At 46.3% G+C, this 16,770-nt stretch overlaps 1 protein-coding gene and 1 long non-coding RNA gene across 2 annotated transcripts; one reads left to right on the top strand and one right to left on the bottom strand.

Annotated features, from left to right (window-relative positions):
- Window positions 1–6,721: 6,721 nt before the first annotated feature.
- On the bottom strand, window positions 6,722–9,568 carry LOC127323667 (uncharacterized). Its single transcript, XR_011742375.1, has 2 exons — window positions 9,084–9,568; window positions 6,722–8,818 (listed from the first exon to the last, which is right to left on the bottom strand). It is a non-coding gene; the product is annotated as an uncharacterized lncRNA (long non-coding RNA).
- Window positions 9,569–10,824: 1,256 nt separating this feature from the next.
- Window positions 10,825–14,831, top strand: LOC127323695 (importin subunit beta-1-like). The gene is made up of 3 exons (XM_071818482.1): window positions 10,825–10,932; window positions 11,696–14,039; window positions 14,231–14,831. Exon 2 carries the CDS (start codon window positions 11,712–11,714, stop codon window positions 14,013–14,015), a length of 2,304 nt encoding a protein of 767 aa, XP_071674583.1. The 5' UTR covers window positions 10,825–10,932; window positions 11,696–11,711; the 3' UTR covers window positions 14,016–14,039; window positions 14,231–14,831.
- The last annotated feature ends 1,939 nt before the right edge of the window (window positions 14,832–16,770 follow it).

Raw genomic sequence — 16,770 nt, 5'->3', positions numbered from 1 at the left:
TGGAAACATGGGAACATGTGCTAAGAGGCGAAGCAACATAATCCAGTTCAGTGGCATGGCTTTCTCTATTTTCTTAGGAAATCGGGGTGATTCTTCTGTTTGCTGATACAATCCCCGAGTGAATAATGAACTTTTCTCGTGTCACAAACTTTCAATGGACACTGCTTGACCGTTCTAATTGTACAGTCTGGTATGTTGGTTATTCTGCTCAACAAAAACAAATATACATAATTGAGAAACACAATCTTGTAGAGTATTTACGATCTTGCAGGTTTGTGTATGTCTTTTATTTTTTGTGTTTATACGTCATGCTAGGTGTGGGTGAATACTGTTTATATCACCTAGATCAGAGAACCATTAAAATTAGAAGCCTATGAATAATGGGGGGAGCATCACAAGTGGGACATGAACACTGCTGGTGGTAAGAGAATCAACGGAATGAGAACAGGCTAATAAATAATAGCGGAGCATTCTAAGTGGAAATGTGATGAGGTGGAACGCATGGAGGGAGGGGCGAATACTCAAGGTACACCTTATAAAATGTCTTGATAATGCTAAAAAATATGAGCATGTTGTAAAATAGTAGTATTATGCCTTAGCTCAGAACTCGATACTGATGATTGAAGTGTACGGAAGGTCCTAATAAGACATGTTTGAGACTCATTACGATATTTGTGTCTCGTGGCAACGCACGGGCATTTGTACTAGTATCTTTACAAATGTAAACTAGATTATTGACTCTAGTGCAAGTGGGAGACTGAAGGAGATATGCCCTAGAGGCAATGATAAAGTGGTTATTATTTATATCTTTATGTTTATGATAAATGTTTATATATCATGCTATAATTGTATTAACCGAAACATTAGTACATGTGTGATATGTAGACAACAAGAAGTCCCTAGTATGCCTCTTAAACTAGCTTGTTGATTAATGGATGATTAGTTTCATAATCATGAACATTGGATGTTATTAATAACAAGGTTATATCATTATATGAATGATGTAATGGACACACCCAATTAAGCGTAGCATAAGATCTCGTCATTAAGTTATTTGCTATAAGCTTTCGATACATAGTTACCTAGTCCTTATGACCATGAGATCATGTAAATCACTTATACCGGAAAGGTACTTTGATTACATCAAACGCCACTGCGTAAATGGGTGGTTATAAAGGTGGGATTAAGTATCCGGAAAGTATGAGTTGAGGCATATGGATCAACAGTGGGATTTGTCCATCCCGATGACGGATAGATATACTCTGGGCCCTCTCGGTGGAATGTCGTCTAATGTCTTGCAAGCATATGAATAAGTTCATAAGAGACCACATACCACGGTACGAGTAAAGAGTACTTGTCAGGAGACGAGGTTGAACAAGGTATAGAGTGATACCGATGATCAAACCTCGGACAAGTAAAATATCGCGTGACAAAGGGAATTGGTATCGTATGTGAATGGTTCATTCGATCACTAAAGTCATCGTTGAATATGTGGGAGCCATTATGGATCTCCAGATCCCGCTATTGGTTATTGGTCGGAGTGAGTACTCAACCATGTCCGCATAGTTCACGAACCGTAGGGTGACACACTTAAAGTTGGATGTTGAAATGGTAGAACTTGAATATGGAATGGAGTTCGAATATTTGTTCGGAGTCCCGGATGAGATCCCGGACATCACGAGGAGTTCCGGAATGGTCCGGAGAATAAGATTCATATATAGGAAGTCATATTCCAAGTTTGGAAATGATCCGGTGCATTTATGGCAGGTTCTAGAAGGTTCTAGAAAAGTCCGGAAGAAATCACCATGGAAAGTAGAGTCCCGGAGGGACTCCACCTTGCATGGCCAGCCAACCCTAAAGGGGAGGAGTCCAAGGTGGACTCCCCTAGGGTGGCCGGCCAACCCCCCTCATGGAAAGGGGGAATCCCACCCCAAGTGGGATTCCCACCTTGGGTAGGTTTTCCTACATATGGGAGGTTTCATTGTTGGGGTCTTATTCGAAGACTTGGATACCAACACTTGGGGATTTCCACCTATATAATGAGGAGGAGAGGGAGGGGGCTGCCTACACTTGGCCGCACCACCTAGGGCTGCCCTTGGCCGGCGCCCTAGCCTCCCCCTCTCTCCCCAAACCCTAGCGGTCTCTCTCCTCCACCACATCCCGCACGCTTAAGCGAAGCTCCGCCGGGTTTCTCCACCACCACCGACACCACGCCGTCGTGCTGTCGGATTCAAGAGGAGCTACTACTTCCGCTGCCCGCTGGAACGGGGAGATGGACGTCGTCTTCATCAACAACCGAACGTGTGACCGAGTACGGAGGTGCTGCCCGTTCGTGGCGCCGGAAGCGATCGTGATCAAGATCTTCTACGCGCTTTTGCAAGCGGCAAGTGAACGTCTACCGCAGCAACAAGAGCCTCATCTTGTAGGCTTTGGAATCTCTTCAAGGGTGAGACTCGATACTCCCTCGTTGCTACCGTCTTCTAGATTGCATCTTGGCTTGGATTGCGTGTTCGCGGTAGGAAAATTTTTGTTTTCTATGCAACGTTATCCTACAAAAATACTAGAAGACTGAGAGGAGCTAAAGGGAAGACGAACATGTTTTCCTAATTGACATGACTGACACATAGAAGAATTATGAGAATTTCTATTACAAGGTATGGAAAATTCACTAAGAATTGTAGATAACACATTATTGTTGGGATGGCCGAGACGTTGATGCCATAGATCAATAGAGGCCATCATAGACGTTGGAGGGGCAGCGGCCGGAGCACCATGAAGCGAATATAAATCACCGGAGCTATTGAATCGAGCGATCTCGATCTTGGTCTGGTAATCCTTCACAGACAAACCAAAGGGGTCAAATTCGACGGAAACAAGATTATCAGTGGTGAGTTGGCGAACGGAAATTAGATTTTTGATTAATGCAGGAGCTACAAGAACATCACGAAGAAGCAATGGTTTGATTGGGGATTGGATTTGGGCTTGACCGACGCAGTAAATAGGAATGCATGATCCATCACCGAGAGTAATAGAGGGAAAAGGTGACGATGTGCAAGAAGATAGCAAATTACTTGATGCAAACATATGACAAGAAGCACCAGTATCGAAAATCCAATCCGTACCTGAGTTTCCTTGTGCAGCAAAGTTGTTCATGGCTTGGATAAAGGCAGCTTGGTCCCAGCTCGGAGTCGAAGTAGAGGCCAGTGTAGACATGGGAGCCGGCGGGTATGGAGGCGTCGGCAGAAGGGCCGACATCGGCGTATAGACAGAGCCACCATCATTGTACTGCGATATATTGGGCTGGAGCATGTAGGGGACCGAAGCAGCGCCATAGGGTGCATAAGGAGGAGCATTGTAGGCGGGGGAGGCGTGGTACGCGGTCGTCGGCTGCCGTGGGGCCAGGATGGGGGCGCCGGCGTGAGGACGGGCGCCAGGCTGCCAGCTACCAGTGTAAGCCGGAGGAGCACCGTAGGGCGTCGGGGCGGACCAGGGCATGGGCCACGCCTGGACTAGTCCGGTCCACAGATCAGGAGAAGGATGCCATCCGAGTTGCGGCGTTGATGCAGTTGGTGGTGCGGGCGGTGGAGCCAAGGGCGGAGGAGGGGTAGGCGCCGTACGGAACTGCGGCGGTTTAGGGTTGCGGCCCCGGTAGTTGGGACTTGGACGCCATGCCGATGGTTGAGGAGGAGCCATTGGTGGAGGTGGCGGTATCGGCGGTGGCGCGGGCGGGCGAGGAGCAGCAGTGAAGAGCTCAGGACGGGAGTCCTTGCTAGTTTGAGCACAGTCGGCCCACTGGAGCATCGAGCGAACCTCGGCGAACGAGGGGCGCGGGCGCATCATAGGGATGAAGGAGGCATGTTTCTCAAACCGCTCGCTAAGACCGACGAGAAGGACGTTGATGAGCTGACGATCGTCGATCGGATCACCAAGTTCACGGAGTTCGTCCGCGATCGCCTTGAGGCATTGACAGTATAAACCGACGGGTGTATCGCCTTGCACCATGTTCTGAAGCTCGGTGTGGAGATTGTTGGTGCGGGCGTCGACGTTGTCCTGGAAGAGCTGACGAAGGGCTGTCCAGAGATCGGCGGCGAAGGCACCGTCACGGTGGACAAGATTGAAGATTTCCGTGGAGACTCGCATGTAAATCCATTGGATAATGGCGAGATCATTCTTGACCCACTGCGGATCATGAGGTTGAGGGCGAGCGTCGGCAGCAACGTGAGAGCGGAGATTGCATCGCCCGAGGTGGACGTCGAAGAGGTGACGCCAATGGTAGTAGTTGTGAGTAGCGAGGTCCAGAGTTATGGGGATATAGGGGCTAATATCGGCGATAGTGTCGGTGAAGGAGATGGCTGTGGTGGTGGTAGGAGGGGGTTTGGTTGAGGTGGATGGTTTTGCAGCGGCGGCGGCCGCGGCCATGGCGTCGCGCCACTCGAAGAAGCCCGGAGGGGGCGGCGGCGGCGGGGTAGGGGGCGTGGGAGCCATGCCCTAGAATCGGAACTAATCTGATACCATGTAGAATTGTATAGGGTTGATAATTGATGATTGATTGTGCCGGTTTACAAGAGGATTATATAGGAACCTAGGTTCCTGTTACAAAACCAACTAGGACTCTTAAACCTAATACAACTTATATTCTAACAATCTTGATCTTGATCTTGATTATGCAGAGGGCTAGTTGTAATACTTAAAACGTTTAAGTAATAGAAGGAAGTCAAAATTATTACTGATGTGTTTGTTAGCACAATATTTTTGAAGTTCTTGAGAAATACTACAATTTTCCAAATTATTGCAGTTTAGAATATTTCGATGTGTTTGACAGTGATTAAATACTGTGATATTAGTATCGAAGTATTCCACAAACTATGGTTTTTTTAATGACTAAAAAATCAACTCGGGACCTATTTTTTATAAAGCGGAGAAAGCCACAAAATGACGTCTCGCACGCTACTTCTCGATCTACACTATCCTATGATCATGGAAACATGCATCACAAATGGAGGGAGCAGAGTCCAATCTCCCAGAAAGAAGTTCAAGTCACTAAGAGCAAGTACAATAAGGTATAATCAGCTGGCTATAAAAGATAAAAATATTATAAATTTACTTAGTTGGAGGAGAGAGATTATGAGAGAAAATAGAAGTGGGCTCTTATCTAATAGCCAGCTCTACCTAGCACGTGCTCCTAGGCACTATGTAAGACTAAAAGGTGGACATGTGTTGTAAAAGTACTACAGTTTTATAGCTTATTATTGTACATGCTAGCTATAAGTTGACTATAGATGATGTGACAAATTGTTATAGCCGATTACCGGCTACACTATTGTTCTTGCTCTAAGAAGAAGAAAAGATAACAAAAGTGACATGTGGATAGGGGGGAAATGAATGGGTGCGAGCGATCTCTTACTTGGTCAAGAACTCCATGAAGATGCGGTGGCAAGTGGTTTACTCCACGACTAGGCAGGAGAGCGCCTATAGCGTGTGCGCATGAAAATTGCCCGTGGCAGTCTGTCTGAGACTCCATAAGAGTTTATGCGGACCGAGCCATTATTTTGGTGGATGGACCCAATCTTCGGACCACCCATGATGGGATCAAATATTAAGTATCTTCACACCCCGGTTTGTTCATCCAGTCCACTTCTTTTACCATCGTGTGATTTCCCATCAAATATAAATCCCATTTCTAAACCCTTAATCAATATGTGATCACCATTTCAAACCTCACTTCACAACACCACTATTATTAAAAGAGCGAGAGTCCCATCCGAAGCATCTTAACCATACACGCACCAAGTCCAGCTGTTCAAAATTAGTCCATGTTTGACGGCTCATCAACCCGGGTAGACAACGCACAACGGTTGGCCCACTAACGATACTCCCTATCTTTTTTATTGAACACAATCAATTCCACAATTGACTGTCTCCCCTAGCCCTACCCTACGCATCGGTCAAGTTGTAACATTACTTCCTAACTTTTAATTAGTACCTAATAAGCTAAATTTGGAAGATATATATCCTTGTTGCCCATGGTTGGAAAGCCTTGACATGTACAATATACTAGGAAGTGAGGCGCGGCGCACGCCGCGCCCGTGGTGGCGTTGATCGTGTGGTACTCTGTTTCCTTAGAAATAGCGGACGGAGCTTTTTCCAATTAGTGTGGGAGCGGGTAGAAATGGAAGTGCATGGTATTTCGATTTGGGTTAAGCTATAGTTGCTGGGGCGAGAGGTAGGCTAGCCTTAGCATATGGCACAGCAGCGGATTCTTTTGCCAATGTCAGAGCGGCTGCGGCAGGTGCGTGGCAGACAACGCTCCAGCTGTGGCGGCAATGGCGGGAGGGGCGGCAGATGGAGCAATATGTAATATGTGCTTATGAAGTGGCTTGTGACCATCGCACTTACAAACCTTACAGATTAGGGTAGTTCCTCTCCTGGGCAAGGCGGAAATGGTGGGAACGAATTTGTGACAACCTGAGTTTAACTTTCAGTTAGTTCAGCTCTTTGTAAGCTACAGTCTGCATTTGTCTAGTGAAATATCCATGCACAAAGGAATATAAGTTGTATAATTTAGACTGAGCACGATAAGCAAAAGAAATAATTAGTGCGTAGACTAAACCGCTTCGAAGCATATAAGAGGAATCATATACTAAATGTGGTGCTAGCCAAACTTTATCATTTAACATATATACAGCGAGTGATAGTACAACTGACAGAAACAGGATGCAGGTTGAACAGAGAGAAAAGATTAAACTGGTATACAACATCGGTTCTAGTGGCAATAGACACTGCCATACTATGTACAGTTCACTGCTACCATGTATAGCAGCGATGAAAGCTTAAGTCTTTTAGAGTAAAATGTTCAGGAGCTGGAGCTATGTCTCCTTGTACAGATACATCCAAAATTGAGCACCTACATTAGAAGGGGTAAACTCACAAACATGCTCCAAGTCAGCCATATAGCAGTGCCCATAAGTGAGTAGCTGACCATAGTTGCCAGCAATCTCATCCAGATATGGCTGCCCATAATCCTGTAATTGTCTGATCGTCTAACCACAAAAGAAATGGCAATGTATGTAGCCAAATACGAATGAGTGTTCTTTAAACCTCCCATAGATGAGAATGTCGTGCAATTCTTGGCGAGAGAGGGGATTTGGTGACTAGGTGTATACGTGAGCACCCTCTAGATGCCACACGATCTGCGTTGAGATCCGGTTCTTGTCAATTGGATCTGTTGCCTTGACGTTGTCTTATCCATCGCTAAGCATACTTGGCGTGGGCTGCGGGTCCCGCGTTTCAATGATTGGTAGCGCCAATCATTAGCGAAATCATTAGCGAAGTGTTGTTTGTGCTGATGTGGTTTGCTAACCCAACAATGATGGTAACAGTGGATTGCTAGATGTGACACGTGTCAACCAATGGATGCGTGCTCACGTATACACCCGGTCACGAGGCTTCATTCGTTCTTGGCGATAGGAGGCAATATGTCTTTCATGCTAAGTACAATACATGGAAGGATATCTGGGAGGCACCAAAGTGTACGTAACAGATCGCTGCATCCCAAATGCAGGTCAAACTTCTTCATTGTTTTCCCTGAAAACGGAGATTGTTAGGCAGCTTCCAAATAGACCACAGAACTGCAGAAGCACATATATTGATAATAGTGCATTTCGGTTCATCCCTGTTTAGAGCAAATATAATATCTTGGATAGTTTCTCAGGTCACACTCTAAAGTGTCAGAAAAAATAGACCACAGTCTTAGAAATATCACCTTCAGAAAATAGGCGATTCACACTCTCGAACTCGCAACACAACAAACATGTGTTCAGGGAGAATCATAAGAAGACAGCACTGGTCAAACAACCAACCCAGAGAGAGAGAGAGAGAGAGAGAGAGAGAGAGGCTGCTGACGAAACAGAACTGGTTTCATCAACTTAATGCTTTGAAGGAAATCTGGGAGCCACCAAAGTGTGCCATCCTGAAAACAAATTCCAAAATTGAGTTCAGAGGGAGTATATAGTCCCGTAGTCCCCACTCTACCAATTTATATTTTCCCCATTACCTAGAGACTATTTGTACAAAAGAGAGGCCCCAGCAGCCCACATATGTTATTTCCAGAAAGGGGATTTTTGGATTGAATTAGAGTAAAAAAGAGGCTGGGCTCATATTACATTTAACTGAATCTAGCCAGTCGAGTCTGTCATGTTCTAACTCGCCGATGGCATGCTGCTTTGATGTACTTGTTAAAGTTGATTGAAAGATTAGCTTAGATCAAAAATTAGGGCCAATGAAATGACTTGCTAAAATTGGCTAAAACAGAACCTGAGAAAAAAAATCCCAAGCTTGACATAACGAAAGGCTTATCTTTGTTCACACAAACATTATAACAGAAGGTTTTCCGCACATCCAAATAAATCTCAATAGATGGATGGCTTAGCTCCTATCTTCTTCAATGTTGAATAAGTTAGGATCTGAGGTGAATAAGCAAGTTGGAAAAATACAGAGCTTTTTATCATATTTCTTCAAATATTACCCGATGTTCTTCAAATTTGATGAAATGTACCATGGGCATGACACTCACACTGTTGGAGAAAACGATGCTACAGTCATATTTACAATACCAAACGGCGAAATCCACTAAATTAAATTGCACTGATATTTTCAATTGGAAAAATAGAGAAGAGCTTGTAAATACCTCTTCAAACATTACCCCAGTTAAAGGATTGTATATGGTTAGCGAAACAGTCTTATCATCCGGATGTGTTATCAGCAAAACAGCCTAATCATACCCCAGGAAGGCAGGAACAATGCCAATCAGATTTTAAGCCTGTGAATGACCCAACCAAATTTAGTAAGAGGCATCGAAGTCACAATAAACCTCTTGTAATTCACATCCCGTGCATGCCCCATCGCTGCCTCTCTTGTTTTTTCACGTCCCATTGCTGCCTATCTGGTTTTCTTATATGCATACAGGGAGGAGAGATAGTGACACATTTTTTGCATATCCATATCCTCGATGTAATTCACAGGAAGAACATGAACAGAAAAGTAAAAGCATATAAGAAGATTCCAACATCAGAGTTCGAGCTCACCTGGTGTCGCAGCGTCTCCATCATCGCTGTTGTGGAGGCCGTCTCCGCCGCCGCTGCACCTGTTTTTGGGTGAGAGAGAGGAGACCGGAGAGAGAAAACAGATGGAAGGAAGGAGCGGTCAGCAGACGCGGGCTGTCAGCGGCGGGGACTCCCAGCGACACAGCCAGGCACTTGACGGGCTCCTCCAGCCAACGCCGCCTCCCTCGGCCTGGCTCCCACCGACGCCTGCTGAGGTCCCCGACGCCGCTCCTCCAGGTACACCTTCATGGAGCATCAGCCCGTGGTCGTGGCGGCGGACGGGCTTGCGAAACCCTATGTCATCCTGCCGCCAAGATTGGGTACGGCGGAAGAAACTTCCAGAGGAGGGAGGTGGAGGTGGAGCTGAAGATTGGGTAGGGTAGGGAGGAAATCAATGGGAGAGCGAGAGATGATCTAGGGAAGAGTTGAGAGAGTACCACCGAGGCACCGATGGACACGATCCTCGATTCCAGACTCCTATCTGTTCCGTGTTGGGTCCCACCACCGCTTTGACCATCTGAACGAAGACCCACGTGACGTGATCACCAGGAATTTTGCACGGGAAGAAAAAAGAGAAGAGAAACCCACACGCCATCAATCTACCGTAAAAATTCTATCGTGTCAAATTTTAGTTGGATGTAAATGTACCATGAACAGTACCCAAACTGATGAGGTTCTTTTGGGCTTATGCTTATGAAGAAGCCGGCTTATGAATTTCGGTGGGAGGAAACTCCGGTGGGGAGAAGCTCGTAGAAACTGTTTTTACACTTCTTTTGGGCTTATGTACTATGGGCATGTTTGTTGTGTAATGTCGGCAGTACCCTGAATTTGATGTTGGTTAGATTTCTTCTTCATGTTCCTAGGAGCTCTTGAAATTCTGGAAATAGTATATCTTCTAAATTTGCTCTATTCTAATTAATATACCCGATTATCATCTGACAGTGCTAATACATTAATAAATTTCCACTAGGAATCCCACAAACTGACAGTGCTAATACAATTGGTCATGTACACAGTAGCGCTATACATTCCTGTAGATCCTTTGGTGGTTGATCGTTTTGGCCAGCGCAGCGGAGCAGGTCGCCGCGGCTATGTTGCAAGACCAGTGGATGAACTCCTGTCCTGGCCGGCAGAGCAGATTGGGCTGGGCGGGTGGAGCAGCTACCGGGTCAACCGGGCGGAGCAGATGCGGAGGAGGACGCGGACGTCAACCGGCGGGGGCGGAGCGGCCAATTCGTCGTCGACGACGACTTGCCGGTGGAGAGTCCGGCGCCGGTCACTGCTGGTGGTGGAGATGGGGAACGAGCAGGGGATGCGGCGGGTGTGCGCTTCCAGGGCGGCGGAGCCGGCTGTGGGTGGGCGGTGGAGCAGCGCCGGCGGCGGGCACGCGGAACCCTAGCTCGCGATGGACAAAGAGATAGAGCGACGCGAATTAGGAAACGCTGCCTTTTTTCCTTTTTTTCTTTTTCACTTGTTTAAGAAAGCGTTATACTCTGGGAGGGCAATCTGCTGTAAATAGAAGCAGCGAGAGGGGCAACTCGCTGTACCGGTTCGATTTAGAGCTGAGAAGCTCGGGAAGCTCCCTAGAAACACTTCGCGAGCAGTTTCTAGGTATATAGTCACAAACGCAGTTTCTCGGTGGAAATAAGCGGGACACTTCTTTTGGGCTTCAGCGGTGTGCCACCTCGAAGCTGGCCTAGAAGCCCAAAAGAAGTGGCCCAGACTGCCCGCCGGAGTCTCCTTCTCTTCTGACGGGACAGCGCCCAGCGGAGGCCGCAGGGGAAGGAGGCTACCTCTGCTCGAGAAGGAGACCGGGTCGTTCCGCGGGAAGGTAAGATCGATCGCTCCTGCCCGCGTACGTGGGTTTGATTTGCGTTGTCCATCCTAACCCTAGTCGCCGGCCGCCGCCTAACGCCTTGTCCTCCACTGTCCAACTCCGGGTGATAGAAAAATCGATCTCTTCCTGCAATTCCCCTTCCGATTATTTGCACAGACCAACGCACGCACTGGTCTCTGCATCGTCCATGCCTACAGCAACCAGTAGTATAAATCAACTTGAATTCATGCTCAGCCAAGAAATTTGCAAAATTAACTCATGGCTCGCTGGATTTGTCATAGCCAGGTCATATTTACTTAAATTAGCTTTGTTGGTGCCATTGGTGGTACTGATTCAGTGGTGTCATGCCCGGAGTACTAGCTAGTGTCAGCTCTTTTTCAACTATAATAATACTAAGTGTCGTGCCCAGAATTTTCCAACATGTTAATGTCTATATAGGACATATGCATGACTGGGTGTAGGCATGCGTGGTTTAGATGAAATATTTTCGAGGAGTGCTGTATGGTTCCTGTATTTATTTTCCATCAACTGTTACACTCATGATGGTTCAAGTTGCATACCTTGTTTTATGTGGCGTGCCGGCAGTTACAAGTGCCAATTTGAGTCGCCGCTCTCCTGAAAAATCCTCACTAAGCCGTGTCGATTTGGTCCCTAAGGACTGTCCATGCATGTATACCACCTTTTCAGAGTCAATTTGCACGCGATTGCTTCTATTTTTCCGCTACCTGACAAGTTCTGGTTATTTGGTGTTTGCAAGGACAGTTGACACAACCATGAGCCTCACTAAGATTCTGCGAGATGCTCAGGACCTGGATGACAGCATACGGTACGCAGCAGAACGCGACCTCACTGAGCTCCAGCAGCTTGATTTTCCCGACTTCCTCCTATCCTTATCAGCAGAGCTCGCTAGCAATGAAAGCCCGCCCGAATGTAGAAGGCTTGCTGGCATTATCCTTAAGAACTCTGTGGAAGCAAAGTATTCTGAAGATAACATCAAACAATGGATCAACCTGGATCCACTTATCAAATCGCAGATTAAGGAGTCATTGCTGGCAACTCTAGGGTCTTTGGTGCCTGATGCTTGGCACGCCTCATCACAGGTTATCGCGAAGCTTGCGTATATTGATATACCCAGCCGGGATTGGCAAGATCTCATTGGAAGATTGCTGGGCAACATGGCACAGCAGGGTGCATCTCCTCCACTACAGCAAGCAACTCTAGAGGCGCTTGAGTATATGTTTGAGGAGTTCTTGGGGTTGGAGCAGGATAAAATTGATGATGTTCTGGATGCCATCATCCGGGCAATGAACCGGGCAGAGCAAAGTTCTCAAGTCTGTCTTGCAGCGGTTAAAGCTCTACAGAATGTTGTTATGTTTGCTAACTTCGCAAATGACGATTGCAAAAATTGTATAATGACTGCAATATGTGATGCAGCTAAATCCGATGGAGCGGTGATCAAACATGCAGCATTCGGCTGCCTTAGTGCAATTGCGTCCAAATATTATAGAATGTTAGAACCTTACACGGAATCCATACTCAGTCTTACAACTGAAGCTTTGAAAGGAGGTGTGGAATCAGGGGCACTCCAATGTATCGAGTTCTGGATTACTATTTGTGAAAAAGTGATTGAACTCCGAAAACAAAACAAGCATGATGCTCATGCTATCTCAACTGTAGATTGTAGCTTTATTGAGAAGCCCCTCTCTTCACTTGTTCCAGTTCTGCTAAAAACTCTGTTAAAGCAAGAGAGAGATGATGATGCAAAGGCAATCTTCATCAGTGCTATAAAATGCCTAGACCTCGTCGCTATAACTATTGGGGATGCAGTTGTCCCCATTGCAATGCAGTTTGTCGAGGTTAATATCAAAGCATCAGATTGGCAGAGTCGCTGGGCAGCTACATTTGCAATAGCCGGTATCCTTCAAGGTCCCTCTATTGAGAAACTTTCTCCCGTTGTCCGTTTGTTGCTTGACAGGATGGAGGACCGAAATGTAGAGGTAAGAGGCACCGCTGTGTGCACTCTTCGTCGGATGTTTGACCTTCTGCATTCTCCAGCTTGTGCAAATAGAATCTTCACAGATGCAAACCTTCCTCGCATCGTGGCTGTGTTGGCAAAGAGAAGTGAAGATGTTCCAGACGTGTCTGAGGAAGCCTGTAGAGCTATATATTTTCTTGCCAAAGGTTACGAGTCAATCTCATCTGAGCTAGGCCATTCAAAGAAGGAAATATCATCTGAGCTTTCACCGTTTCTTAGTGATGTTTTTGATGTTCTCTTTTCTACTTCAGCACCTGCTAAGGAGACCCCTTTCAGGCTTCCAACATCTGCATCTGCTTATGAAGCGTTGTGTGAGGTTGTGAGAGTAAGCAACATACAAGATTATGAAGCTAAAGCGGCTATTGGAGTTTTAATGCCTTGTATCATGAGAAGATTGAACATGGTGCTTGATGGCAAAGCAAGTTCATCAGGTGACAAGAGGAACAAATACGATCTGCTTGTTTTGCTGTGTGATTTACTGCATGTCATAATCCAGAAACTGGGAAACACATTTCCAGTGTGGCGTACTCCATATGTGCTACTTCTGTTTTGCCGTGTCTTAACCTTCGACAGTTCTGCTGCACGTGATAAAGCAGCGCTTGCCATTGGTGCTCTCGCTCATGCTGTCGGTCCAAATTTTGTTGATCACATGCCGATATTGCTGCAGCATTTTAATGCGAAGCTACTCTTCCCAATTTATTTACAGGTGATTGGTGACATCTTTCTTGTCCTGGGAGATGAAATCCTGCCACACTGTGATTATATTATTGATGTTCTTTACAGAGGTCTCTCAAAGCCGATGCTTAAACTGGCCATTTTGGAATGTTTTGGAGAGATTGCTCTTGCTATCGGCAAGAATTTCGAGAAGTACCTGCAGGCTGTTATGAGAAGGCTGAAAGATGCTGCTGACCCGGAATGTTATGACGATGTTTTAGAAGAGGATGAGGTTGATTACAGTAACCAGCTTAGACAGGGAATTACGGGGTATAAAGGACCCGAAATATGGGTTGAAAGTAGCGGCGGATCTAATCGATTTCAGTGAAGTTGTCTGCAAGAACCAGAGCAGGTGCTCATTGCCATTTTCAGTCCCTAGCTTCTTTTTTGGTTATATATAGGGTTGACTGTCAAGCGCCATGATTTTAGTTAGTCGCATTGCTCCTGTTTCTGGTACCACATGTTTTCATTTCCATTACCTTGTTCTTCTTATATTATTATAGGTTCATGTTCCTGGCCCTTATCATTGCGTGCATCTTTCAGGGATAGCAATGTGACAAACACTGCGGTTGATGTCTTAGGTGATTTCCATTCGACGGTGGAGTCATGGACTAATGAACTGATCTAGGAGTTGACGAAATGTTAATATGACGAATGATCTCGTGGTCTTATTCTCTCGCACGGGGCTCTCAATATGCACGAGGCTTTGGCTTTTGTGGAGTCAAGATGTAGATCTTTTTGGTAATTAATTGATTCAGCCTAGCCAAGCCTCTTGTTATATAGTATACTGGTAGGGGCATCCCATGTATATACGGAGATCGGTTGATCTTCTAGCTAGTTTGTCCTATATGGAATAGTTTCACATGTGTTTTTTTTGTTGCTAGTGATATACAGTAATGTGCTACCAGTTCCATTCTCCACCAATCACCGGTAAATGCACAGTTTTGCTTTGCTTCATCTGAGAAATGAAGAGATTTCCTTGGTGTCTGAAGATCCCAGAGATCTGGTCAGGTGAAATTAAAAATAGAACATGCTTTGCTTGATTCCATGTTGTTGACAGGAAGAGGCAGGCGAGTGTTCAGTTGTAATTACAGACTTGCAGGAACTGACTTTCAGTTGAATCGACCAGAAATCTTAAGCTATAGGAGGGATTATTTATTGTTGCTTAGCGATGGATCTAATCGGGTTAACTGAAGCGGTGTGCAAGGGCCAGAGCAGGTCGCATCTTCATTTTCATTGCCTTGCTCCTTTTCTGGTTATATATACAGTTGACTATTGTGCATGTGCCGTACGGGGTGCACGTGTTCGCCTTGTTCTCTGAATATATTTTAGGTTCCATTTCTTGCACCTTATCATTATGTGCATCTTTCAGGTATACTGCATACAAGTGCAACAAACACCGCAGTTGATGTCTTGGACGATCTTCGTTTGACAGTGGAGTCATGTCATGGACAAAGAAACTGATTGGGGAAGCGAGAGGATATTAATATGAGGAATTATCTTGCTGCCTTATTTTCTTGCGTGGGACTCTCTGCAGCCTCTTATTTTATTTTTTTTGACGCTGAAACAGTAGGATCATGCCATACTCATTAATTACACAATGGAAAGAATATGCACATGTACAAAAATGCAAATAGAGAAAAGGGAGAGAGAAAAATAGATCAAAGTTATCCAGTCCTGTAATATTTGTGCTTTTTCCTGCAGCGAATGACCAAAAAATCTAGATAAATTCCCAGCAAATCTAGTTTAGCACTGCAACAGTTACTCTTTCATGACCTTAGTTTTCATAGGAACAAGTAATTACCATCCTCATCCTGTGATCTTAATTGGTAAATATCAAGAGGAACAAGTATTGTACCGTGTGCATCGAGGTAAGCTAAACCGCAGCGTACATGCCCTGATGCAGAAGACACGCATGACTCTGAATGGTGCTGGAAAACAAGCAAAAAAATCGAGCAGCATCGACCATGCTCTGCTCAAGATGAGATCATGGTCATCAGGAGGGGCACTCAGCAGTAAGAGTCAATGATGTACCTGGCAAATTTCACTTCAGCCAGGCATAGACATATTCTAAATTCAGTTAAAGCAAATTCGAACATCGGTTCTTAGGGATGCCGCTTCAGTGACTTTGAGGTACAAGTCCAGCAGCGACGCCAGCGCGAGTGCTACCGGATGTACTTCGCTCTGAGGCGGGCGCAGGCCGACGCCATCCTCCACAACGACGCGTCCCTGCCGGACGGCTGGGGCCTCAACCGGGCGAGGGTGCTGGTGCCCCCGTCGCCGGCTGACAGGCCAGCATTCAACGCGGAGGTGCGCCACAACGTCCATGCCGGTGCTCCGCCACGATCGTGCCTACCACCTACGCAATTTATGGCGCTCGTTCTTTGCGTGGGAGCGCGAGGCATGTTGCGCGACGACGGAAGTCAGGGACTTCCAGCCGGGTGAGGACTACGGCGACCTCGTCGCGGCCACCGACGACGACACGCCTCCAGCGGTGAAGCCGGAGGCGCTCCTGCCATAGGACTATGATGAGGATGTGGCCGTCGCACGAGCATTCGTGGAGTCAAATGCGGAGGAGGACGTCAACTGGTGGGAGGTAGGGTTGGACGATATCGTCCGACTGAGCGGCTGGACCGTGGCAACCGCAGACGCTACTGGCCTACCCGGAGTACCCTGCTTGGCCACAGCAGGGCCCATGGACGCCGCCCCCGCTCGTCGATCTTACCTAGGACGATGATGAGGAGTAGGCGACGGCGCTCCTGATGCCAGCGGAGGGGCGCGCCGACCGTAGTTAGTTAGGATTTATTTTCCTTTTTTATTTCCTGTAAATTATCTTTGAATGGGTGAAAAAGTTCGAAAGTTTCCCGCACTTTTAGTATTTGATTTTAAATTTTATTTCACCCACCGTGTGCAAGGGCCACATGCCATATCTTTTTTTAAAGATACTTGCTCCATCCTGCTTCTCTTCATTTCTTTCGTCACAGTAGCCTGGTATATTAATGCTAGGGTTGGCTGAAAAGAATCGATACTGATGCTTGACCATAGATGGAGCGGTCTTTTTCGCATGGGGCAATATGAAGTGG

Source organism: Lolium perenne, chromosome 4, assembly GCF_019359855.2.
Source record: "Lolium perenne isolate Kyuss_39 chromosome 4, Kyuss_2.0, whole genome shotgun sequence".
NCBI classification, from domain to species: domain Eukaryota; kingdom Viridiplantae; phylum Streptophyta; class Magnoliopsida; order Poales; family Poaceae; genus Lolium; species Lolium perenne.
The sequence above is the reverse complement of the archived record's forward strand: the minus strand, read 5'-3'. Positions and strand labels throughout refer to the sequence as shown.